Source organism: Lagenorhynchus albirostris, chromosome 3 (assembly GCF_949774975.1).
Source record: "Lagenorhynchus albirostris chromosome 3, mLagAlb1.1, whole genome shotgun sequence".
Lineage (NCBI taxonomy): Eukaryota > Metazoa > Chordata > Mammalia > Artiodactyla > Delphinidae > Lagenorhynchus > Lagenorhynchus albirostris.
Genome location: NC_083097.1, coordinates 51,878,306 through 51,905,567, shown reverse-complemented (window position 1 = coordinate 51,905,567; position 27,262 = coordinate 51,878,306). Strand labels below are relative to the sequence as shown.

The 27,262-nt window shown below is 36.3% G+C and overlaps 1 protein-coding gene across 1 annotated transcript; it reads right to left on the bottom strand.

Annotated features, from left to right (window-relative positions):
* Positions 1 to 276: 276 nt before the first annotated feature.
* Positions 277 to 27,142, bottom strand: PPWD1 (peptidylprolyl isomerase domain and WD repeat containing 1). Its single transcript, XM_060143009.1, has 11 exons — positions 26,953 to 27,142; positions 23,702 to 23,804; positions 21,720 to 21,820; positions 21,459 to 21,579; positions 12,744 to 13,191; positions 8,791 to 8,981; positions 7,526 to 7,715; positions 4,592 to 4,773; positions 3,078 to 3,159; positions 1,581 to 1,763; positions 277 to 542 (listed from the first exon to the last, which is right to left on the bottom strand). The coding sequence occupies exons 1-11, from the start codon at positions 27,140 to 27,142 to the stop codon at positions 399 to 401; spliced, it is 1,935 nt and encodes a 644-aa protein (XP_059998992.1). The 3' UTR covers positions 277 to 398.
* Between the last annotated feature and the right edge of the window lie 120 nt (positions 27,143 to 27,262).

Sequence of the window (27,262 nt, the reverse complement as noted above, 5' to 3'; positions counted from 1 at the left end):
CTATTTGGCATGTAACACAAACCTTTTGTAAAAGGAAATGGTATATCACTGTCACATCTTGACCTTTTCTTATTGGATCTAAAGAAACATTTGAGGGCAGACTATTTGGCATATTTTTAAAAAACTAAGGAACAAATGCATACCATTCTCATTGTTTAATATGGTTTTAAGTCTCATGAGAAATTATGTGTAAGGAGTGCTATTTGCCTGAATTTTGGTACATTTCAGTTTATCACCTCAGGATGAGAAATACTGCAAGAAAACTCAAAGGCAGAGTTTTTAAAAAATGGCCTTTAATGAAAAATATAAAAATAAATCTCAAGAGCTTCCTTATGTAAAATAATCCTGTGTTTAATATGTGTATTTTTATTTACAAAGACAATGAGACAAATCTTATTTTACTTGACAGTAATATTTATGATGCTGACATCCTCATAGGGCTTATCTGTTTTGGGATTGACTTTGACGTTGGAGATCCTCTGTACAACTTCCATTCCTTTAGTCACTCGTCCAAACACTGTGTGCTTATTATCAAGCCAAGGCTATGTTGGAAGACAAATAGAAAATCTTGGTGAACTCCAAATTCTTAAATCACACCCTCTGGGTGAGCAAATTAAAGAGAATTTAAACTTCAGCTTCATTTAAAAATATAATTAAAAAATACTTTCACTTAGCAGCTTTTAAGAGTAATTTCCATGTTATATTAAAAAATATAAAAGCATAATCTAATGTTTAATTAAATATCTGCATCTTTCAGACCAAACAGCACTTGAAGATGTTTGCTGAAGCTAAGTTCTTTGCATGGCTTAAAGAATTATGGCTAAGGCTTTAAAAGTTTTCTGCACGAATCTTACCCTGCACAAGAGGCAGTTTGGAATAGTTTAGGCAGCATGTGCTTTGGCATCAGAGAGATAGGAGCTCAAACTCTGGCTCTGCTACTTACTTGACGTTTGTCAAGTTAATCAGGTCTCACTGTTTCCTCATCCGTTTTTTAAAACTGGGTATAGTGATAGTAGAAGTATTGTGAATATTACATGAGATCATGTGCCTGGCAGACAATAGTTATAAGTATTTTTCCTTTACTGCTCGGTGCCTACGTCTAAAAAATAAAATGTGTAATTTTTATAATTTTGTGGAACTGCACAGCAATAGAGCTAGATATTCTTACACTGTATTTCATTAAATCTACAATGTCATTGATTAAGGGCTGCACTCTGATTTCAGAGACATAAAAATGTGGAAAAAAATATCTTAAAATTGGGAATTCTTACACTCTAATCCTCTCATTCTAAAGATGAGGAAACAAGTCCAGAGGTAAAATAATTTGTTTTGGATTGTCCAATTAATAGTGGCAGAGTTGACTTAAACTGCAGTGTCCTGAATTACAAAAGAACTGTTTTACAAAGTAAAATCTGATTTGTTAGGTAATTTTACATTTTCTTCTCTAAATTGTTTTCATTTTTATATCCTGGCATATATAAATAATGTAGAGAATAATAAAGCTCTCTTTTCTACTAAATTCACTCTCTTAGATCAAAACCTATGAATCTTTGGCTTATAGACAATGCTGTTCTACTTACCGTTGGTACTACTGTTATGAAAAACTGGGATCCATTAGTATTCGAGCCAGCGTTGGCCATGCTGAGTGTATATGGTCTGTCATGTCGTAATGTTGAATGAAATTCATCTTCAAATTCTCCTCCCCATATGCTTTCTCCTCCCATACCAGTACCTGTTGGATCTCCTGTCTGAATCATGAAGCCCTTAACAGAAAGGAGATAAAATCACATTACACGTGTTACATATATGTATGCTTTGGAGTCTTATGTTTGTCAAGAGTGCTTTGTAGTCAATAAAATCTTAACTTTATTAACAGTCTTTCTATAAAGTGATTTTATTAAACTCTTAGTTATACTTTAATTTGGATGATATATTTCCATTGCTTAACTGCTACCTTATTTCAATGATGGAAACAAAAATGTAAAGGTCTTTCCATTTATAGATAGGTACTATCTTGCTCAGTAATCTAAAGCCAATTAATAATTTAGATAAGTTTTAGGATCTTACATAATGTGTTAGGTCTTAACATAATTGCCCCGTTCTTCTCTTTTCCCTTTCCCTAAACACTGGATTTTCTGGTGAGTCACTTCACTAATTCCTTGAGAACCCTGAAATCTGATTTTTCCTTCTGGTGTTTCTCCTGCCATTTCTTTCTTTTTAAATTTTTTCTTTAAATTTATTTATTTATTTTTATTTTTGGCTGCCTTGGGTCTTTGTTGCTGCACCTGGGCTTTTTCTCTAGTTGCGGCGAGCGGGGGCTACTCTTTGTTGCGGTTTGCAGGCTTCTCACTGGGTGGCTTCTCGTTGTGGAGCACAGGCTCTAGGCACGCGGGCTTCAGTAGTTGTGGCACTTGGGCTCAGTAACTGTGGCTCGTGGGCTCTAGAGTGCAGGCTCAGTAGTTGTGGTGCACAGGCTTAGTTGCTCTGCAGCATGTGAGATCTTCCCAGAGCAGGGCTTGAACCCGTGTGCCCTGCATTCGCAGGCAGATTCTTAACCACTGCGCCACCAGGGAAGACCTCTCCTGACATTTCTGACCTGCCAGTAATCAAGAACTACATCACTGCTCCATCCATTTTATGGAATGCTGCTCAACAAAATCGTAGGCTGAGTTCATTCTGCTCGTCAGGTATTAATGGTAGTTTTCACAGATAAAGTGGCAACATGGCTCTTCTATTATTTAATCTTATCTTCTAAATCCAGACCTTATCTAGCCACTAGGAACTGGTTACCTTGGCTGTTGGTCTTATCTCAGCAACATCCTTTATTCATTATCTGACCCTTTGCTTTAACTGCTTTAATTGCTGCAGTGTTTCTAAAAAGGTAACCATGCTATTATTCTTATCCTTGATTCTAGATCTGATTCATGACCATCCATTCTTCTTTTGACTTCCATAGTCCATTTTTCCTATTCCTAATAAACTGCTAAGTGTGAGAGAACAAGATTCCTTAGGTTTTAAACCTCTTGTTATGCAATAACATACTATTCCTTAAATCACATAAAATTTGCATAACTGACCTTAATTATGCGATGAAATGTATGTCCATTATAATAACCGTTTCTGCTGTGAACACAGAAGTTTTCCACTGTCTTAGGGCACCTAGTAAGACATATATTAAAAACATGAAAATTAATTGGAGCACCTTATGACAGTTGTCTTTGTAGTTCAGCTTCCTAATGGTGTTTTCAGAATCTTCTGTTTCAGAAGGACAGTCTTTTTTTCATAATTTCTTCTGATCTCAGGACAAACAAGAGTTGACAGGGCATATAAGCAGTAGCCTATTCTTACAGTTTAATAGACTATCTTTAGATCATGACTGCTTATTATATTTGAGTTTGACAGTATTTAGATTCCAAAGTCATTGAGGAGTTTTAAAAAAAACAACCATAACACCTTAACCCACTGCACATAGTGGGTTCAGTTCCTGGAAAAGGTAATTTTCTTATTAAAAAAATGATATAGGGCTTCCCTGGTGGTGCAGTGGTTGAGAGTCCGCCTGCCGATGCAGGGGACACGGGTTCGTGCCCCGGTCTGGGAGGATCCCACATGCCGCGGAGCGGCTGGGCCCGTGAGCCATGGCCACTGAGCCTGCGCGTCCAGAGCCTGTGCTCCGCAACGGGAGAGGCCACAGCAGTGAGAGGCCCGCGTACCGCCAAAAAAAAAAAAAAAATAGTATGGTGATATTTCCTGACCAATGACTAATTCACTGATATGACAGCTACTAAATTTAATAAACTTTAAATGACAATCACACATTCAGATACACTTCCTAAATAATATTCACTAATCTCATGAGATGATTTAATACAGTACTTTATCATGTAATAGCTCCTAAAGCTGGGAATGGCAGAGGGAGTAAGGAGAATCTGTACCAAGCACATCAGGGAATAGGCTTAATGGATGCATGGGTTCTGAATGCTTAAAATGAGATGGTCCAGGAGTCTAGAACTGCCTAGTTTTTTGTTCAATGCCATGATATGGTAAAACACTGGACATAAAACATTCATATCCAAAATAACTAAGTACTTTTAAGTCAAGGAATTGTAAAAGATGTCATCTTTTGGATCAAGAATAGCCAGCCATACTGTATCGTATTTAGTATTGTATGTTAATTCTGCAAACTTTTCAAACATCAGGAAGGAAAAATAATTATCCTCCCCTTAAAGATGTGCTTTGAGAGGAAAGCCAGTTATAACAAGTGACCCACAAAACCTATAGTTGGAATGTGTAGTTGATGGTGGTAATATATATTTATCACTTTACAGTTACATTCAGCACTGTCATAGCTACGATATTCTGTCCTTATAATAATAAACCCGTGAAGTATGTATACTGAAGTATGTGTATATATTTATAAAATTTTCCCATTTCCTAGCTTAACAGTTATCAGAAAGCTCAGGAAAGATGCTCTAACATTTCAATTCTTCTAAATTCCTTAAGTCAAAATAGCAAGAATTTTAAAGTTGCATAGTTTCTTCAAATATACACATTTACACTGGTGTGTGTTTATGACAACAAAAACAGTACATACTCAACAGGAAAAAGTTTGATGTGAATGTCTCCCATGCTCGTGTGGATAATGGCACTATCTGACACTCGTTTAGGTCCCTCAGCTTGAGTAGCTGCCATGACTTCTTCTTTAGAAGGTTTCTCATTAAAAACATCTCGGTCAGAATCTGCACTTTTTGTATCTTCTGGTTCTCGTTTAGTAAACTCAAGGAGGAAAATAAAAAGTGAGTAAATGAATTAAATTTTTCATCTGGTTAAAATTTACGAACAAGAAAATTTCATTTCTAATGAAGTATTTGAGGAAACTAAGAATTCACATCAGAATAAATGCTTATTTCAGGAATCACTTCCTATCATAGGATGTGTAAGGCAGCTAAATTATTTCTACACTTGTCTAATATGAAAATTAATATGACAAAGATGTATGATTTCAAATGGAATTTTTTTGGTGGAAATTTTTATGGGTACCCATTTAACAAGATGCAGTTTTATTTGAGGTAGCTCTCTGCTTCTGCCTTCTATTATGTCCTACCTAACCTGCAATTTATTGCTTACTTTTCTCTATTTAGATTGCCTGAGTTTGAATTCCAGCTCTGCCACTTAACTAGTTATGTGACTTTGGGGAAGTAAATTGATTACTTTCATTTCCTCATTCATAAATGGGGATAATAATAAAAACTACCTCAAAATGGCACCTGATATGAAGATTAAATGAAGGGATGTAAGGTGCTTAGAAAACAGTGCCTAACATATAGAAGGCACTATATACATATTAATAATTGTTATTTCTATGAGTAGGACCTTGTGCTGGTAGGATGAGGATTCAAAGATGAATCAGTAATGGATCGTGATTTTTTTTTTTTTGGTCAGAGCCCATCTGATCTATCTAAACTCTGAAGCTTGGAAGAAAGGATTACATTTTGAGTGAAGTTGTAGAAATCTCAGGATCCTCGGGGTCTATGGAGAATTGAGAAAAATCTTTCAGTTGTTGAAATTCTGGACTTCTCAAGGCCTGTTTCTTTTATTTGACTCTCAATAAGCAGAAATCTTTTCCCCCAAGAAAGTTCTACTGGATGTCAACTAAGTTCCAGGAAGGTAAAGCTAGTGCCCAGGCCCTGTCTCGCCTAATGTCATTCCTTGATCTACTTGGATCAATTCCAAATAAAGGAACAACTAAGCTAGGATGTTACTGCCTTAACATATTATTCTCCAGTTATCAAAGGAATGGCATGTCTGTTGTACTATTTAATTATGTGAATTTAAAAAGTTATCTTGATTTAGTTAATATGTGGAACTATTGAAGTTCAAATTCTGTAAAATTTTACTTTTATTTCATGATAGTGGATTTGAAAAAAGGGATACGAAATTTGTGCATATGTTTACCATTTTAGGTTTGCTTAAGAATATGTACATCTAATAAAAAAATTCATGAAAATGTTAGCAGTACAAATACACAGTGAGTGACTTAACATTTTGTTTTTCTATTTCTTCAAAGTTTCCAAGGAACATGTATGGTTTAATCAACATAAGCATGAACTCTGAGGAAAGATTAAGAAAGAAAATTTGTTAAAGTTTTTAAATAAAGTGGATGGAAAATTAGTATATGTGTTTTTAGTGTATATCAAGAATTATCTTTTATGATTTATTTTTACCTTCAAAACAGTTAAATTACAGGTAAAAACAAGAAAAATTATTTTCCTTTAACATATATTAAGAAATCTTTAACAATGACTTTGAAAGTTATAAGCAAAATTCTCATCTTAAAAGAATATACCCATTTTAGGCTAAAAGCTTGGTTGGAGGAGATAAACTGCTATTCCTACATTTACCAAATGCTGGTATCCTTCATAGCATCACAGCGGCTTCTAATGTGTCAGATGAACGAATGAGTATACTATAATGGGCCAGATACTTTACCAAATTCTGTGGAGTTTGCTATGTGAAGAAAACATAGTGCCCTGTAATTATGGATTTTATATTATCTTGAGGAAGAGAGGATAGTGTCAGAGACACCCCCCCCCCCGCCAAAATCAGCAAATTATTCCAAAAAGTGTGACACATTACACAAGCAGGCACACCTAATCCAGACTTAATGTCAAGAGAAGGCTTCCAAGCTGAGACCTGAAGTATGAGTAGGAACTGGGGAGAGGTGTGTGGCTGGTAGAAGGAATAACCTGTGCAAACACCTACCAGTAAAAAGAACACTCAAATCTTGTAAGTGGGATCAAGTTCAGTATGGTCAGTATAGCAAATGAACTAAAAATGAAGAAAGATAAACTAGGAGGGCAGCTGATATAGATAGCTGGGGAGTTATTAAAGGATTTCAGGCAAAGAAATAATCACATTTGGGTCTTAGAAAGTCTCTGACTGATTGTGAAGGATAGAATGCAAGCACAGAAGTGTCTACACTTCAGATTTTTCTGTTTGAACAATCAGAACGGTGCTACTCCTAGATAGCTTAGTAGTTTGATTTTGAGTCCAATCTTAGTTAACACTGCAAAGTACTTTTAGTTCTCCAGAAAAAAAAAAATCCCTCAGGAATGTACAATTCCAAGGTAGCATCATTACAATGGAATCAAAAGGTAAAAATATGTATGTAGAGAAGGAGGTGTGCAAGTTATGTTCAAGAGTAAAAGGTGAAAAATACTGAAACAAGAATTTTAAAAACTCCACAGCAAAAACTATCATAGCCACTTACTATCATCTTAGCACAAATCGTTGTAGAAGCCAGGTTGAAAAATGTTCAAAACAGGATGTAAAACAGTACAGAAATACTTAAAATCAAACCCTAGTTAAAAATTCTACATTATTAATGTTATAAGATGGTATTCTGGTTGTTTAGAAAGTCTGCTATTATTGCCAACATTTTCTTCAGTTGAAAGCACAAGCTAAAAAAATAAAACTCCAACTAAACTGGAAGAAACATTAAAGTCTATCTCCTAGTACTTCCACATACCATATAAAATCTATTCTTTTTGAAAGATGTACAGACTATTGTTGGGTCAGCTTGAATATTCTGAAGAACAGGGTTTTCAGAAGCTTTCATTTCTATAGTAGTTGCAGCACGATGTTTTTTGGCTATTCCCTGGAACAACGCCAATTGCATCACTCTAATATTTTCTTGCTTGCCTAAGATCCGCACACACCTGGAAAATACAACAATATTTTATTCAACAAAATTATCAGGATTAACTCCAGTTATAATAACTTTACAGATAAAAGCTAGGAATCAACTATATTCTTTATCTTTGTACAAAATAACTAGTGAAAGGCTTTTCCTTTTTTTTTTTTTTTTTTTTTTTGTGGTATGCGGGCCTCTCACTGCCGTGGCCTCTCCCGTTGCGGAGCACAGGCTCCGGACGCGCAGGCTCAGCGGCCATGGCTCACGGACCCAGCCACTCCGCGGCATGCGGGATCCTCCCAGACCGGGGCACGAACCCGCGTCCCCTGCATCGGCAGGCGGACTCTCAACCACTTGCGCCACCAGGGAAGCCCTAGTGAAAGGTTTTTAAAGTGTTTTTCTACCTCTCCTTCTCCCCCAAAAAAGTTATTTTAAATTGGTAGCTATCTATAATTTTCAGATTAAAACAATAACAATCATTCAGTCATACAGTTTTAACCTATCCCTATCATTTTAATCTTTCTGCAAGTCTTCAAAGATTTTGTATTGCCAAGAACTACAATATAAATTTGTTTATATGTGAGAATGTATAGCACAAGATTTTTTTCCTTTAAATATACTTTAAGTTCTTTTCATTTACATTCTGTGATAGTATCTGATTATAGCAATTTTGTTCTAAGACCAAATGGGCTGTTTGCACAAAAGGCTTTTTGTGGTTTCATACATTTTAACTTCTGATTTTATGTCTAGCAGGATGTAATGCTGAATTCTGTGGTTAAAATATTTGGCAACATTTAACATGAACCAGGCTAATTTAAATCAATAAGCAAAAGACAGACTGAAACTTGTTAAAAAAAAAAATTGAAACTATGCATATCTTCCTTCCATTTCTTTTACAAACATGAGTGGAAACTTTTTACATAAGATTATAAACAACCAAAAGACCACAGAAAAATCCAGTCAAAACATTTGGTTAAGCTTAGACATTTGGGACCATTCCACTTGTCTTAGAACAAACAAAACTCCCATTGTTTCCCAAAAGGAGGAAATGGTCCCTTAAAAGTACATTTTTAAAAAGCATAAATTATATTAAAGCTTACCGGTTTGTTTCTACATTTATAACTTTAATGCCCAGCATTGTTCCATAGAGTACAAAGTGTCCAGTTTCATCAAAAACTATATTAATTAATCTTACTGCATCCACCTTCTCCAATTCACGTTCTACAGCCATGCGTCGGCCAAATTCCATGTCTGGTAGCTGTTGCCTCATCTGCTGCAGTTCAGTAAACATCTAGGAAACAAACCATTTATTAACAAAAAATGTTACATGATAAAGGGAAAGAGAATTTAAATAAAAGCAGAGTATACATTAAGAGCCACTAACAGTTTATGTACTTACATATCTTCTTAAGGAGTATTCTAAACACTTGAAGCAGGAAATCAAAAGATGTTAGTAAGTTCAATCATAAAAAATAGTATTTATACTAACTGGTTCTTCTAATGAAAAAAATAAAAGAGTAAACATAACTACTGCTTTCTCTGCAGAAACAATATATCTGCTGCATTTTATAAGCCACAGACTAACACTTTCCAATAGAAATATAATGCAAACCACATATATAATTTAAAATTTTTTAGTAGCTACATTAAACAAAGTAAAAATAAACAGATAAAATTAATCTTAATGTTTTATTCAACCCAATATATCTAAAATATTATCAGACGATTTAAATTTAAGTAACAAAAAATATAAAGAAGCAAAATAAAGATATTAAAACATTAAGCAGTATTTAAAAATTGAGATATATTCTTTTTTTCTTATATTGTCTTTGAAGTCCAGTGTGTATTTTATACTCAGTCCAGCTCAATTTGGACCAGTCACATACCAAGTGTTCAACAGCCATATGTGGTTAGTGGCTATTAAACTGGACAGTGCAGCTATGGACTGTGAGGTCCTTGTACAAGGATCATGGGCCTGCCATATAACAAGCACTCCATTTTTGTTGAATGAATGAACTCTTTTATGATTTCACTAATTTATAACAATTTCATAGTTCAGAAAATGTTTCAAGTTATTTTGGAGCACCATTACAGTTAATTATCATTAGGAATATGTGGTTTAGGATAGACGAATATTTTTATGAGTGCCCTTTATTTTGGACATTTGGTTTACTTTTCTTTAGATATTTAATACACAGCTTTCAAGATGGAGGTCACATCTCAATTACTATGTACTATCACACTACCAGCCTCCCCAAAGATGTGATCTTTACAGTTTTCTAGATATTTAGGGCATCAAACTGCAGAAATCAAAAGTAGCTCTCTATTGCAGATGAAAAGAAGTCAGGCTTATGTCCCATCTACTTCTTTTTTTCATGCTTGCATTAACGAAATATCCATTTTTTCTAGATATGGAAAGAACAACATACATAACTCCAAAAATGTAAAGGAGGTATGTGTTAGGGAACAAGATGAGGCCAAGTTCTTAAAGAATAGCTAAAAAGCTTGGTCATTAGGGTTTCTTGTCTCCAGTCTCTGAAACTGATATATTGCTTTACTCATTTGCCAGAAATAGCCTAGATGCCAGACTACATTTTTGTAGTGTGGGACCCTTGATTATTTTTGCTAGAGAGAAGATTCATTTTCAAGACTTAAAGTCTGTACATGGCCATCTGCCCATATATATGTATTTAATAAATTTAATCCCACCTTTTAAGCACATCAGTATCTTTTTTTTTTATAGTATTCTAGCTTTAATAATTGGACCTCTGTAATACACAACTGCATGGCCATATGCAGTGCTCCTGATTAATAAAATACCAGAAGATACAACTTCATACCATCTAATTAAATTTGTCTATTAAACCAGGGCTCTAACTAGTTAGAAGCTCCCTCCCTTAACATGGGACTATGAGATTCTAGTCATTAACCAGTCATTAGCATTGTACATAATTTAATTGGCATTTGCCTTTTTTTTTTCCCAAACTCTCTCATTCTGAATTTCAACTTCTATCATACACTTTGCTACTGACCTTCTCGTATTACCTCAGTCCTATAATTTCAACAAATGTTAAAGACAACAGTGAAGAAATAGTGGATTAAACATCTCAGAGTATATGTGTTAAGAGATTTATATCCAGAGAATAGATTTTAAGTATTTCTTTTCTTAAGGAATCTGGGAAGAGCCGTAAGTTATAAAGAGTTTTAAAATTATATTTAAGTTGAAACCAATATGTAGTCATCAGCCACCATCAAAGAAGAAAATATCACAAGGAAAGGTTTCTCCTTCTCCTAAAAGCATAATGGAAAGCTATATTCTTCCAATAAGAAAATGAGTTATGAGGATGATTTGATTAGCAAACAAATCTTCCCTTTTGTCTGGATTCATATTCCTTCAGGCAGATGATCAACCCAACTTATTACTACTTGCCACCAAACAAGAGTATCACTAATAAGGGTCATAACATTTTTGAAGCACTTAATTCAGGGAATCTAATGTAAACTGGTGACTACCAAGATTGTAGAATTGACACTGTCATACAGTAAACATTATCACTACAAAGGTTCAACCCACAGCCTTTCAAGAGGATTCAACATACCATCAGCAGTTAGAGAACCACATGATGGAAACACGTGATGAGACTCAAATATCCACAAAAAGCAATTACCTTAGCATGGATAAAAACTCTTATTCTACAACTACATGCTCTAATAAATTCTTTTTTTTTTTTTTCTGTTTTATTGGCCACACTGCGCAGCATGCAGGATCTTAGTTCCCCAACCAGGGATCGAACCCACGCCGCCTGCAGTGGAAGTGCGGTGTCTTAACCACTGGACCGCCAGGGAAGTCCCAATAAATTCTTGTTAGCAGTAATTATGTGTCAAGTATTGTTCTTAATGCTGGAAATACAATCATAAGCAAAACAGATAACAGGACCATAAATCACACACAGTTTAGTTTACTGGGGGCTGATACAAATTAATCATATAATAAGACCAAATATTCTAAAAGAAAATAAACAGTGATACAAGAACCACATTAAAAAAAAAAGTTGTCTGAGACTCTAAGCACAGTGGAAGATTACCAGGGAAAATGACTCTTCAAGATTTGAAGGATGAGTTCAATAGGTAATAGGAGGAATGGGGAGAGGGGTCACTCCATACATGAGGGACAGCATATGCAAAGGCCCTGTGGTGGAAGACACAGTCAAGAACTGAAAGAAGGCCTGACTGGCTAGAGTAAGAGGTAGTAGAGGTAGGTTGAAGGCACAATATGGCAGGCCACGATTTGGTCTTGATCCTAAGAACAACAGGTAGTCACTAAGAGATTCAAAGTATGACAAGATCAGATATGTGCTTTGAAAACATTCCTTTGGGTGTAGCATGGATAACAGATTAGGAGGAAGCCAGAATAGATGCAGGGAGTAGTCCAGGCAATAGGCCAGGCAAAAGATCATGAGCTAGGGTAGTGACAGCTGTGCTAAAAGAAGTGTATGTAAAGTATATGCAGAAAGTAAAATTAACAGGACTCATGATGAATTAAATAGAGCGGTAAGGACAAACAGGTAAAGATGACTCAGATTCTGGCTTGTGCAAGCAGATGGATATTTGTGCCATTCATGAAGACAGCAAAAATAAATAAATGAAATAAAAGGATAGGACCAGGTCTGTTTATAATAGAAAGCTGGAAAAATAAATTTGGAAGTAGTCATACAGACAGACAGGAGTGTAGAGTGAGAAGAGAAGGGGGCCTAGCATGGGTTTTGAGGATCTCAAAAGAAGGAACTTGCAAACAAAACAAAACTGAAAAAAAAGACACATAAGTATAAGAAAAACTGGCTCAGAATTTATCAAATCATAAACCTAGGGAAGGCAGTTTTGAAGAGCAACAATGCAAGAGAGCAGACAGTTGAATAATATCTTTAATGTGCTAAGAGAAAATGATCATCAATCTAAATGTCCATATCCAGAAAAAAAATATCTTTTAAGAAATAGCACAAAATAAAGACATTTTCACAAAAGTAAAATCTGATTAAATTTATATGGCACTTACACTTAGTGATTCATCGAAGACTCTCATGAGTTTTCCAGTTAAAAATCTGAAAATTCTAACCTTTCTATCAGAACCAATAGTAGCTATTTTCTTCCCATCAGGTGAAAAACATATGCTGGTTGGATAAGCCTTGCACTTGGCAAATTCATATAAATCTGTGTCAGTTTTATATTCCCAGTTCACATTTTTGGGGAATTTATATTCATGAAGAGGACCGGTCCAGTATTCAATCATTCCAGATTTGTCAGAAGACACTATTGCTTTGTAAACTGGGTTTAGCCGTATCTGAGTAAGAGGTGATGTATGGAGTTTGTCAAAAATATGTAGCGGCTGGTTATCTCCTCGACCGTCATAAATGAAAATTTTTCCTGTACTCTTCTCAGAAGCAGCAACTGAAGATATGGCATCCCCTGGGCAATAGATCCACTCACACTGTCCAGGAAAATAGCTAAAATAGTAAAGAATTGAGGGGGAAGAAAAGAGGTCAATACAAGAAGTAAGCATCCTTCCTCATTCTCATCACCAAAAAATGTCCTGGCCAGTGATTTACTTGTTTTGGATTCTTTGCTCAGAAGTAGCAGACAGAGACACAGAATGGGGAAGAATAAGAATAGCTACTGATTTTTCTCTTTCTGACTTCATCAATGCAATGATAATAACTTCTGAGGATTTATCAAACCACAAGAAGAGAACTGCATACAGCAGATTATTTACAAGGAAACCTGAACAGACGTGGGCCTTAAAATACTCCAAGGCATTGTTTTTTGGATCTTTGTCTATGTCTCCTCTCCATCTATGTATAACTTACTTTTAAAGGTTAGCATGTAACAGTATACTTCATAAATCCATTCTTCAAATATTTAAGATAAAAAAATTTTAGTTATGACTGTGCTCAACAGAAAAACATTCTGATATCACACTCTCGTGATCAGTAGCTTGATCTTACAACTATGAGCTTTGAACATGCTACCTGATAAAGTGTAAAACAACTGGACATATTTCATCAACATACAAAACTTATATATTCAATTGTGTGTTGTCTCCTTCAAAATAGTCAGTCTGAGAAGTTACACAGTTATTCCAATGATTGAGATAGTGCTCAAAACCTTTTAAGGACTCTTAGAATTTCTATCAAAGCTTAAAAAATATAGGCATACCTTGGAGATATTGCAGGTTTGGTTCCAGACCACTGCAATAAAGTGAAAACTGCAATAAAGCAAGTCACATGGATATTTTGGTTTCCCAGGGCATATAAAAGTTTATGTTTACACTACCTGTAGTCTATTAAGTGTGCAATCGCACTAGGTCTAAAAATATAAATATATATATATATATGGATATACGTACCTTAATTAAAAAATATTTTATTGACTCCCTCTTGCGAGAGCACCAGAATCACAACTACCTGCTGAAAAATCAACGACAGGAAGACACTGGAACTCACCAAAAAAGATAACCCACATCCAAAGACAAAGGAGAAGCCACAATGAGATGGTAGGAGGGGGCGCAATCACAATAAAATCAAATCCCATAACTGCTGGGTGGGTGACTCACGGACTGGAGAACACTTATACCACAGAAGTCCACCCACTGGAGTGAAGGTTCTGAGCCCCACGCCAGGCTTCCCAACCTGGGGATCCGGCAACAGGAGGAGGAATTCCTGGAGAATCAGACTTTGAAGGCTAGTGGGATTTGATTGCAGTACTTCGACAGGACTGGGGTAAACAGACTGCACTCTTGGAGGGCACACACAAAGTAGTGTGTGCATGTGGACCCAGGGGAAGGAGCAGTGACCGCATAGGAGACTGAACCAGACCTACTACTAGTGTTGGAGGGTGTCCTGCAGAGGCGGGAGATGGCTGTGTCTCACCGTGAGGACAAGGACACAGGCCGCAGAAGTTCTGAAGTACTCATTGGCACAAGCCCTCCCAGAGTCTGCCATTAGCCTCACCAAAGAGCCCCTGCAGGCTCCAGTGTTGGGTCTCCTCAGGCCAAACAGCCAACAGGGAGGGAACACAGACCCACCCATCAGCAGAAAAAACAGATTAAAGTTTTGCTGAGCTCTGCCCACCACAGCAACAGCCAGCTCTACCCACCACCAGTCCCTCCCATCAGGAAACTTGTACAAGCCTCTTAGATAGCCTCATCCACCAGAGGGCAGACAGCAGAAGCAAGAAGAACTACAACCCTGCAGCCTGTGAAACAAACACCACATTCACAGAAAGATAGACAAGATGAAAAGGCAGAGGGCTATGTACCAGATGAAGGAACAAGATAAAATCGCAGAAAAACAACTAAAGGAAGTGGAGATAGGCAACCTTCCAGAAGAAGAATTCAGAATAATGATAGTGAAGATGATCCAGGACCTCGGAAAAAGAATGGAAGCAAAGATCAAGAAGGTGCAAGAAATGTTTAACAAAGACCTAGAAGAATTAAAGAACAAACACCTAGAAGAATTAAAGAACAAACAAACAGAGATGAACAATACAATAACTGAAATGAAAACTACACTAGAAGGAATCAATAGCAGAATAACTGAGGCAGAAGAACGGATAAGTGACCTGGAACAGAGTGGTGGAATTCACTGCTGCAACAGAATAAAGAAAAAACAATGAAAAGAAATGAAGACAGCCTGAGAAACCTCTGGGACAACATTAAATGTAACATTTATATTATAGGGGTCCCAGAAGGAGAAGTGAGAGAGAAAGGACCTGAGAAAATATTTGAAGAGATTATAGTTGAAAACTTCCCTAACATGGGAAATGAAATAGCCACCTAAGTCCAGGAAGTGCAGAGAGTGCCAGGCAGGATAAACCCAAGGAGAAACATGCCTAGACACATAGTAATCAAATTGGCAAAAATTAAAGACAAAGAAAAATTATTGAATACAACAAGGGAAAAATGACAAATAACATACAAGTGAGTTCCCATAACGTTAACAGCTGATTTCCCAGCAGAAACTCTACAAGCCAGAAGGGAGTGGCATGACATTTTAAAGTGATGAAAGGGAAGAACCTACAACCAAGATTACTCTACCCCACAAGGATCTCATTCAGATTCGATGGAGAAATCAAAAGCTAAGAGAATTCAGAACCACCAAACCAGCTCTACAACAAATGCTCAAGGAACCTCTCTAAGTGGGAAACACAAGAGAAGAAAAGGACCTACAAAAACAAACCCATAACAATTAAGAAAACGGGAATAGGAACATACATATTGATAATTACCTTAAACATGAATGGATTAAATGCTCCAACCAAAAGACACAGGCTCGCTGAATGGATACGAAAACAAGACCCATATATATGCTGTCTACAAGAGACCCACTTCAGACCTAGGGACACATACAGACTGAAAGTGAGGAGATGGAAAAAGATATTCCACGCAAATGTAAATCAAAAGAAAGCTGGAGTAGCAATACTCATATCAGATAAAATAGAGTTTAAAAGTAATGAATGTTACAAGAGACAAGGAAGGACACTACATAATGATCAAGGGATCAATCCAAGAAGAAGATATCACAATTATAAATATATATGCACCCAACATAGGAGCACCTTAATACATAAGGCAAAACTGCTAACAGCTATAAAAGAGGAAATTGACAGTAACACAATAATAGTGGGGGACTTTAACACCTCACTTACACCAGTGGACAGATCATCCAAACAGAAAATTAATAAGGAGACACAAGCTTTAAATGACACAATGGAGCAGACAGATTTAATTTATAGGACATTCCATCCAAAAACAGCAGATTACACTTTCTTGTCAATTGCGCATGGAACATTCTCCAGGATAGATCACATCTTGGGTCACAAATCAAGCCTCAGTAAATTTAAGAAAACTGAAATCATATCAAGCATCTTTTCTGACCACAACACTATGAGATTAGAAATCAATTACAGGGGAAAAACATAAAAAACACAAACATGTGGAGGGTAAACAATATGCTATGAAACATCCAGGAGGTCACTGAAGAAATCAAAGAGGAAATCAAAAAAGTACCTAGAGACAAATGACAACAAAAACACGACAATCCAAAACCTATGGAATGCAGCAAAAGCAGTTCTAAGAGGGAAGTTTATAGCAATACAAGCCTACCTCAAGGAACAAGAAAAATCTCAAATAAACAATCTAACCTTTCACCTAAAGGAACTAGAGAAAGAAGAACAAACAAAATCCAAAGTTAGTAGAAGATCAGAGCAGAAATAGAAACAAAACAATAGCAAAGATCAACAAAACTAAAATCTGGTTCTTTGAGAAGATAAACAAAATTGATAAACCATTAGCCAGACTCATCAAGAGGGAGAGGACTCAAATCAATAAAATTAGAAAAGAAAAAGGAGAAGTTACAACAGACACCGCAGAAATACAAAGCATCATAAGAGACTGCTACAAGCACCTCTATGCCAATAAAATGGACAACCTGGAAGGAATGGACAAATTCTTAGAAAGGTATTACCTTTCAAGACTGAAACAGGAAGAAATAAAAAATATCAACAGACCAATCACAATAATGAAATTGAAACTGTGATTAAAAATCTTCCAACAAATAAAAGTCCAGGACCAGATGGATTCACAGGTGAATTCTATCAAACATTGAGAGAAGAGCTAACACCCATCCTTCTCAAACTGTTCCAAAAAATTGCTGAGGAAGGAACACTCCCAAACTCACTCTATGAGGCCACCATCACCCTAATACCAAAACCAGACAAAGATACTACAAAAAAAGAAAATTACAGACCAATATCACTGATGAATACAGATGCAAAAATCCTCAACAAAATACTAGCAAACACAATCCAACAACACATTAAAAGGATGATACACCATGATCAGGTGGGATTTATCCCAGGGATGCAAGGATTCTTTAATATACACAAATCAATCCATGTGATACACCATATTAACAAACTGAAGAATAAAAACCATATGATCATCTCAATAGATGCAGAAAAAGCTTTGGACAAAATTCAACACCCATTTATGATAAAAACTCTCCAGAAAGTGGGCACAGAGGGAATCTACCTCAGCATAATAAAGCCCATATATGACAAATGTACAGCAAACATCATTGTCAATGGTGAAAAACTGAAAGCATTTCCTCTAAGATCAGGAACAAGACAAGGATGTCCACTCTCGCCACTATTATTCAACAGAGTTTTGGAAGTCCTAGCCATGGCAATCAGAGAAGAAAAAGAAATAAAAGGAATACAAATTGGAAAAAAGAAGTAAAACTGTCACTGTTTGCAGATGACATACTATACATAGAGAATCCTAAAGATGCCACCAGAAAACTACTAGACCTAATCAATGAATTTGGTAAAGTTGCAGGATACAAAATTAATGCACAGAAATCTCTTGCATTCCTATACACCAATGATGAAAATTCTGAAGGAGAAGTTAAGGAAACACTCCCATTTACCAGTACAAAAAAACCCAATAAATACCTAGGAATAAACCTAGCTAGGAAGACAAAAGACCTGTATGCAGAAAACTATAAGACACTGATGAAAGAAATTAAAGATGATACAAACAGATGCAGAGATATACCATGTCCTTGGATTGCAAGAATCAATATTGTGAAAATTACTATACTACCCAAAGCAATCTACAGATTCAATGCAATCCCTATCAAATTACCAATGGCATTTTTTACAGAGCTAGAACAAAAAAATCTTAAAATGTGTATGGAGACACAAAAGACCCCAAATAGCCAGAGCAGTCTTGAGGGAACAAAACAGAGCTGGAGGAATCAGACTCCCGGACTTCAAACTATACTACAAAGCTACAGTTATCAAGATAGTATCGTACTGGCACAAAAACAGAAACATAGATCAATGGAACAGGATAGAAAGCCCAGAGATAAACCCTCGCACCTGTGGTCAACTAATCTATGACAAAGGAGGCAAGGATATACAATGGAGAAAAGACAGTGTCTTCAATAAGTGGTGCTGGGAAAACTGGACAGCTACATCTAAAGGAATGAAATTAGAACACTCCCTAGCACCATACACAAAAATAAACTCAAAATGGATTAGAGACCTAAATGTAAGACTGGACATTATAAAACTCTTAGAGGAAAACACAGGAAGAACACTCTTTGACATAAATCACAGCAAGACCTTTTCTGACCCACCTCCTAGAGAAATGGAAATAAAAACAAAAATAAACAAATGGGACCTAATGAAATTTAAAAGCTTTTGCACAGCAAAGGAAACTACAAACAAGATGAAAAGGCAACCCTAAGAATGGGATAAAATATTTGCAAATGAATCAATGGACGAAGGATTAATCCCCCAAATATATAAACAGCTCATGCAGCTCAATATTAAAAAAGCAAACAACCCAATCCAAAAATCCAAAGAAGACACACAGATGGCCAAGAAGTACATGAAAAGCTGCTCGACATCACTAATTATTAGAGAAATGCAAATCAAAACTACAATGAGGTATCACATCACACCAGTTAGAATGGGCATCATCAGAAAATCTACAAACAACAAATGCTGCAGAGGGTGTGGAGAAAAGGGAACACTCTTGCACTGTTGGTGGGAATGTAAATTGATACAGCCACTGTGGAGAACAGTATGGAGGTTCCTTAAAAAACTAAAAATAGAATTACCATATTACCCAGCAATCCCACTACTGGGCATATACCCAGAGAAAACCATAATTCAAAAAGACACATGCACCCCAATGTTCACTGCAGCGCTATTTACAATAGCTAGGTCATGGGAGCAACCTAAGCGTCCATCTACAGATGAATGGATGAAGAAGATGTCGTATATATATACAATGGAATATTATTCAGCCATAAAAAGGAACGAAATTGGGTCATTTGTTGAGACGTGGATGGATCTAGAGACTGTCATACAGAGTGAAGTAAGGCAGAAAGAGAAAAACAAATATCGTATATTAACACATATATGTGGAACCTAGAAAAATGGTACAGATGAACCAGTCTGCAGGGCAGAAATTGAGACACAGATGTAGAGAACAAACGTATAGACACCAAGGGGGGAAAGTGGTGGGGGGGAGGGGAGAGGGTGGTGGTGTGATGAATTGGGAGATTGGGATTGACATATATACACTAATATGTATAAAATGGATAACTAATAAGAACCTGCTGTATAAAAAAATAAAAATTCAAAAAAAATATTTTATTGCTAAAAATAATGCTAATTGTCATCTGAGCCTTCAGCAAGTCATAATCTTTTTGTAATAGTAACATCAGAGATCACTGACCACCGTAACAAATACAAAAATAATGAAAAAGTTGAAATATTATATGAGAATTTCCAAAATGTGAAATAATGACACAAACTGAGCAAATGCTTTTGGGAAAATGGTGAGTGTAGACTTGTTCATGCAGGGTTGCCACAAACTTCTATTTGCCCAAAATCCCACAGTATCTGTGAAGCACAATAAAACAAGATATGCCTGGTTCTCTTTCAGTATCCTCAAAGGGGGCAAATGTTCAACATTTATGAATAGATTTGATTTTTTTTTTTTTTTTTTTTGCGGTACGTGGGCCTCTCACTGCTGTGGCCTCTCCCGTTGCAGAGCACAGGCTCCAGACGCACAGGCCCAGTGGCCATGGCTCATGGGCCCAGCCACTCTGCGGCATGTGGGGTCTTCCCGGACTGGGGCACGAACCCGTGTCCCCTGCATCGGCAGGCGGACTCTCCACCACTGCGCCACCAGGGAAGCCCCAGATTTGATTTTTTAAAATAGCTAAAGTCTGAGGGAAACAAAGCTGGGGAATAAGACACATGATCAATAGGTCAATAGGTATTTCTATTTGTAGTCAAAAAATAAGTTCTGACCACAAATAATTAGACTGATTTCCTTCAGTGTCTCATAAACTGATTTTGAAGGAAATTCCAAAGAATTCCTGCTACATACTGAATTGTGTAATTCCAATCCCCTACTCCTCCAATTCATATGGTGAAGCCCACATCTCCAAAGTGACTATATCTGGAGAAAGGGTTTTAAAGAGGTAATTAAGGTTAAATGAGGTCATAAAGGTGGGGCCCTAATCCCACAGGCCTGTGGCCTTCTAAGAAGTGGAAGAGTAAAATATTCCCCACTCTTTCCCCTGTCCCTAATGAGGACAAAGTGTGAAACCTGGAAGAGAGTCCTCATCCAAACCACATCCTGCTGGAACCTTGATTTTGGACCTTCCAGGCTCCGAAACTGTGAGAAAACAAATTTCTGTTGCTTAAGCTACCCAGGGTATGGTCTTTTGTTTAATCTCATTACTGTACAGTCTAAACACATAGTTTGGATGTCAATATACTTCAAAGTTAAAATAACCAACAACTCCAAAACTGTGCATAAGCCTTATAGAAACACAATGCCATATTAGTGGAATAAGCATAACAAGGAAGTTAATTCTACGTACCAGTAAATTAGACACGATGGATACTCATTAATTTATTAAGTAGTGTCAAATGGATATAATGAATCCTTGTTGTGGCGCTGTTGCGACATTTCTGCTGTAATTAATGATAAAAACCACAGCAGGAGCCCCCAAACAGCATCATAACAAGGATTCATAATATTTAATTTTCCCAAGTAAAATCGAAAGTCACATTTTTTAATGGAATGATAATATATTCTGTTTAGAAATACCTATGGAACAGGGAAGTTTAGTTCAAGAATTCTTCCACTAAGTTAAAAAATATATATACTTTAAAACAGACTCACCCAAGCTTCAGCATATTGATCATGTCAAAGTTCACTACATCAAACACCTTCATTGCTTTATCATCACCCACGGAACAGAACAATGCTCCCTCAGAGCTAATTGCAATACTCTCAATAACTCCTATTTAAATAAATCAAATTAAAACATTCTAGTAAACACCAATGAAATGGACATAATTGAAAGAAAAAAATATTTTAAAAGGAACTTTAATCAGTACAGTTTAAAAGAGAGCCAAAAAAAAAAAAAAGTGAAATTCTTACCTAGGTGACTGCGAAAATGTTTAACAAATTCAATCCCCTCTTCTACTTTTTTCCAGAATTTAACATGTCCATCATGACTGGCAGTAATAATAAAGTCTGTCCTGCATATATAAAATTGTAGAAGTTAATTTCTAAAACAGATCTATGAATCACTTAGGACTCCCAAAGCAATCATTCACTGAGAATCTTGGACTCTTAAATAACAGGTTAAAAAAAAAAAACCTTCCTTTATGCAGACCCCTATATCACTATACTAGGGTAGACAGAACATTGCAAAATTTGATGCTCTTTTTTGGATATCGTAACAGCTTCTGCTGCACTAATTTTAAATCCAAGAACTAGGATCAGAATTGAGCTAGAACTTGACATTAAAAAAAAAAGAAAAAGAAAAAGAAAAATCTCACCAGGAATCACTAGATCTTAGGGTCCTTTAATGCTAAAATTACCCTATAGGCAGTTTTTTCACAGGGAAAATGTACTATCTTTCAGAAGTTGATAAATAATTAAATTCCAACATACTACTTACATATACAGCAAAATTCAATGTAAGTTTGTTTCAGATACTATCCAAGGTATTTTGGTTGTTTAACTATCAAAATCTTGTACAGTATAGCCTCCTCTGTCAGGTATATAAAAATAGAAACCATTTGTTGAAACCTAGTGTATGTCAAGTACTCTACATACATTATCTTAGTTACAACTACCTTTACAGCAACTCTGTTAGGGTGAATATTTTTTACCACCTTTTTAAAAATTAGGAAATAGTTTTACAATGTTAAATGTATTTGTCACAGGTCCATAGCTGGAGAGCAGCATTCAGTATTGGGTCTGCCTAACTTCAAAATCTGGGTTTCTATAAAATCTTCAAAAATCTTTCTATTACATCCTGCTACTTAGGTTAAACAAAGAAACTTGGAGTGATGGAATGCTAGTTCTACATGCAGCTTTATACACTGACAACTTTGGACTAGGAAAAAAGAGTTAATATTTGGTTAAAATTATCCCATAAATGAAATATAAAGATATTTCATTTAAATCTTTAACTGTCTCCAAGAGATCAAGAATAGACTGATCCAAAGAGCAACAACTCATCTTCTTTCCATGCTCACTGCCAATATCATCCCAGCCACCATCATATCTCATCTAGGTTTCTGTATTGGCTTCCTAACTGCTTTCTCTGTATCCATTCTTGCTCTATTTGAATCCATTCATCTCACTACAGCTAGAGTGATCTTAAAATAAATAAATAAATAAATAAATAAATAAATAAATACACACACACACACACACACACACACACACACACACACACATATGGTGTTACTCTCCCAATCAGGTTCAAATTCCATATAAGAAATAGAAAACCCTCTGGGGTTTAGTCCTTGCCTTTTTCCTCCAGCCTCATCTGCCATTTAACCCCTCTAAACCTGCTCCCTTTTCTGTAAAATGTAGATGATACTACCTTATAAGATTGTTAAGATAAATGAAACAATTTATGAAAAAGCCTTGGCACTGTACCTGGACATAATATGCACTCAACAAAGAGCAATATTACTATTATTATTATTATCCTTCTACAAATCCCTATTCAGCTCTTTTGAAGGTCCTGTGACAGTTCCAGAATGTCTTAGATCTCATCATTTTCCCCATTAGTACTGAAGAGGCCAGCTACCAATTACTCCCATCTTAACTAATAGACTCTTCTTCATGGAAGCTCAGATACTACCTGGATCATCCCCGTTTGGCATTTATCTCCAAAAGACATGTACACAAACTAGGGAATTTTGTCTTAGAGAATGCATTCCTTGTATGATATAGCAAAGACCATGTAGGTCTTTATTTAACATAAACTATTACAAAACCTATGAATGAAATAGAAATCCTTAATATCCTAAAGCTACTTCTACAAATCCATCTCAAAACTGAAGCATTTTAAAAAAGGATACACTTCTTAGAAAAAAATTAAGATGTGATAGACTTACTTGGTGCACACCACATGGGTGATAACATCTCTATGCATGTAACTGCGCTCATACATGGATGCACTGGGGAGATTATCAAGATAGACTCTTTCAAACTCTAGAACTAAGGAAAAAAAAGGAAAGAAAAGTATTTTTTAACAACTGGAATGCTATTTTGTATTTTCTTCTAGATTTTAATTTCTCTCAATTCACGTATAATGAAAGAAAAATCCAGTGTCAGTTATGTCAGTTGTAACTTATTTCACAGTACTGAATAGCACCATTATTTAGTTGGTCATAACAGGTTTTCAAGTACTATATAGACGTTTAACTGTTCCCAGAACTTAAGAATTGAGTGGTTCTGGCTTAATATAAAGGTTCCATTAAAAACCAAAAATCTTAAAGTTTCATGAAAATATCACAACCATATTTCTAACCATGTAGATCCAATCATTAGTGCTCATTTAAATAAGTAATAAGAGGCCAGTGACAATCTAGAATGTCTCAGTTTATCTTGAAGGCAATGATCCTCTTTGAAGTCACTGATACTAGGTTTGAAACAGGTAAACACGATAAATGCTTAGATTTCTGGAGCTGAGAAAATCCTAGAGAATATCCAGTTAAGTGCTTCTCAAACCTTTCCCAAGGGTGAAACATTTTTAAGAGTGGTAATCTGAGGAAATATTTCATTATAGGAGCTATGAAAAATTTACTAGTAAAAAATGCCATTATACTTGTAACCAACAAAACAATCAATGATGGCCAAACATGCCTATAAAAAGTTCTTAAATTAAGCATGACTGTTCCTAAATTAAGCATGGTTTTTCGTAACTACTATATAGCAGACTCAAAGTTGTGTCCAACAAATTACTTTACTCTTCATTTTTAGTAACAGAACCCCTGTTTTTATATGGGAGTATTGACATCCAGCCACAAGATCTTTCTCACCATCTCTGCAATTAGGTGTGACCAAATGCCAATGAGATAAAAGTGAAAGTGTTGTGCAACAGTCAAGAAGTCTCCTTGAAGAGTTGTGCCCTTCTTCCCTTATTCAGTCCTACAGCTGGGAACTGGGAGATAAGCACTGTTAATTCTAACAAACACTAAGGACAAAGATGAGGTCCATACCCTAGTGATGTTTGGGCATGAAGTTGGAAAGAACCTAGGTCCCCTTGGAGCCTCCACACCAATCCTAGATTGTCTACTTTAGGACTTTTATCTTTTTAATGTTACTGTCATATTGAAGTTTTCTGTAATATGCAGCTAAATTTAATCCCATCTGATGCATATTCATTTTGCTGTTTGTTAGTTCACTTGTTGAACAGATATTTATTGAAAACAAACTAGGTTCCAAGAGACATGGACATAAAGAAGAATTAACACATAGTTCCTGTCCTTGAGAAACCATCGGTTTAATTAAAGGTAATGCCATATCATTTATAGTGTCTTTCTGAAAATGTGTACAAAAATCCCATGTCCAAAGAACATGTTAAAGGGGATGGTTCCATTTCTAGAAAGTTTTAAACCCCTGTCCTTTTAGATAAAATCTTCAATGATATTTTTCTAACATTTCATGCATGTTTTTAAATTTCAACTTTTTCTTCAAACTGAACACACTACTGACTGGTTTAAATAGAATGAACATCTAATTGTCTCAATTGTATCGCGTTTATAAGCTTTTTGTCTCCTAATGCTAATATCAGCACTTTGATATTTTTGGATTTTTCCATTCCCTCCACTCATTTCCACAAAAAAAGGACATGAAATCTAGTGCAAGAAAATAATTACGAGCATAAACATTATAATATTCAATCATTCAATACTTATTGAGTATCTGCTATATGCAAAGCACTGTACCAAGCACTGGAGCAAAACAGGCATGTTCTTTGCTCTTATATGTTTACAGTCTTAACAGTGAAGAGAAACATTAATCAGACAATCACATGAATAAATATACAATTAAAAATGTAGCAAGTGTAATGAGGAAACAATTGCTACAGAAACATTTAACAGAAAGACTTAGTAGTAAAAAAAAGGTAATGCACTTTAAGGGTGTTAATGTACAATGTTCAAAAAAATAGCTTCTTCAAAATTAGGATACATAAAATTTGAAGGCTACCTATAAATTCAGTGTGATAAACACACCTCAGATTTATGATCAATGTGCTTTAGAAACCTAGCCCAGACTGGAAGAAGTCACAGGTTTCCCAGAGGAGGTGCTAGCTGAGCTGAGTGTTAAAGGTTGAACAATAGTAGGTTAAGTGAAATGGGTGAGCGAAGTTATTCCAGATAGAGACACCATGACAGCCACGCAGGCATTCACAGGAGAAAAAGGGCATGCCCAATTCTCAAGTGTTTTAGTATGGCTGGATCACAGAGTAAGAAGGAACTGCAAGGGTTTGGTAGAGGGAAGTAATGGAAATGCGCTGAGGGAGGTAAGGAGAAATCATATCAAGAAGGACCTTGTATGCTATGTTAGGGAGTTTGGACTTTGTTTTGAAAATAATGAGAAATCACTTAAAATTTTTAAGTAGGGAGAGTAATAAAGATTTGAACTTTCAGAAAGATAACATTTTAATTGTCTTATACGTTTAAGGAAAAAATTTCAAAAACTTGAAAAATAAGTAAATTTAATCTGTCCCTTTCACCACTGCCCCCCCGCCCTTTTTTGGACCACCCTTTTTAGTTGATAAAATTTTGTCACTAATCCACGTTAGTGGAAAAATGCTTCAGGCCATGGTATCTCACGAGTATGGTTTGAAAACCACAGACCTTGGTTTTTAGATGAAAGATTTGTGATCCAGGAAATTTATGTAACTATATCAGAAAACTCATTAGTGGAAGAGTCAGGATTGAAATTATCTTTACCTATTCTTTACCACTCTAAATAGGCACCGCCTGCGGCCCAACACACTACACCACTCTTGAACTGAAAACCTTAAATAGAACCAGTATTCTTATCCACATCTGCTAAACGGGGTTAAAAATTCCAACCTCATACGGCTGCTGTACGGATTAAATGAGAGGCGCCAAACACGTAAGTACCGGCATAAATTAGCTTTAGCATCCATTGTAACAAATCAGAGATTAATTGTGTTAGATATTATCAAAAAGACGCTTTACTCAAACCAAGTAACTATTTCGGGAGTAAAGAACGGCCAGAAGTGAGAAGACGACCCTCTGTTCCGAGGGCACAAATCCTCCGTTTTGGGGTCTGGCTTGAACTCTCCTACTCGGGGGACACAGCATTCCAACCTGCCCTCTGTAGCTACCTTTCCTCTTCTTGACCAGCGCTGCCTCTACAGGTAAGGGCCCAACCCAGCGCTCTTCATTTTCTTCTTCGTTCTCTTGGGCCACAGCCACTACCAGCTCTCCCTCGTCGAGTTTCCTTTTTTCAGGTTCCTCCGTGTCCCGGCGCCTTCTCCTTCTCAACTGTGACTCGCTACCACCTTCGGCCGCCATGTTGCCCGAATCGTCAGAAAAGGCGCGACACCCACAAGCTCTGCTACCAATCCCGAAGCAGCGGCGCGGCCTGTTTGTCAGCGGCAGAGCAAGTTCCGGGATTGGCTGGGAGCAGAACCA

Excerpts from the sequence above, each read along its gene's own strand:
- PPWD1 (XM_060143009.1), bottom strand. The coding sequence starts at position 27,142 with ATGGCGGCCGAAGGTGGTAGCGAGTCACAGTTGAGAAGGAGAAGGCGC. Across the intron at positions 21,580-21,719 it reads ACATTTTCGCAGTCACCTAG|GAGTTATTGAGAGTATTGCA; the intron begins GTAAGAATTTCA and ends TTATTTAAATAG. Across the intron at positions 8,982-12,743 it reads TCTTCGATGAATCACTAAGT|ATGTTTACTGAACTGCAGCA; the intron begins GTAAGTGCCATA and ends TTTGTTTCCTAG.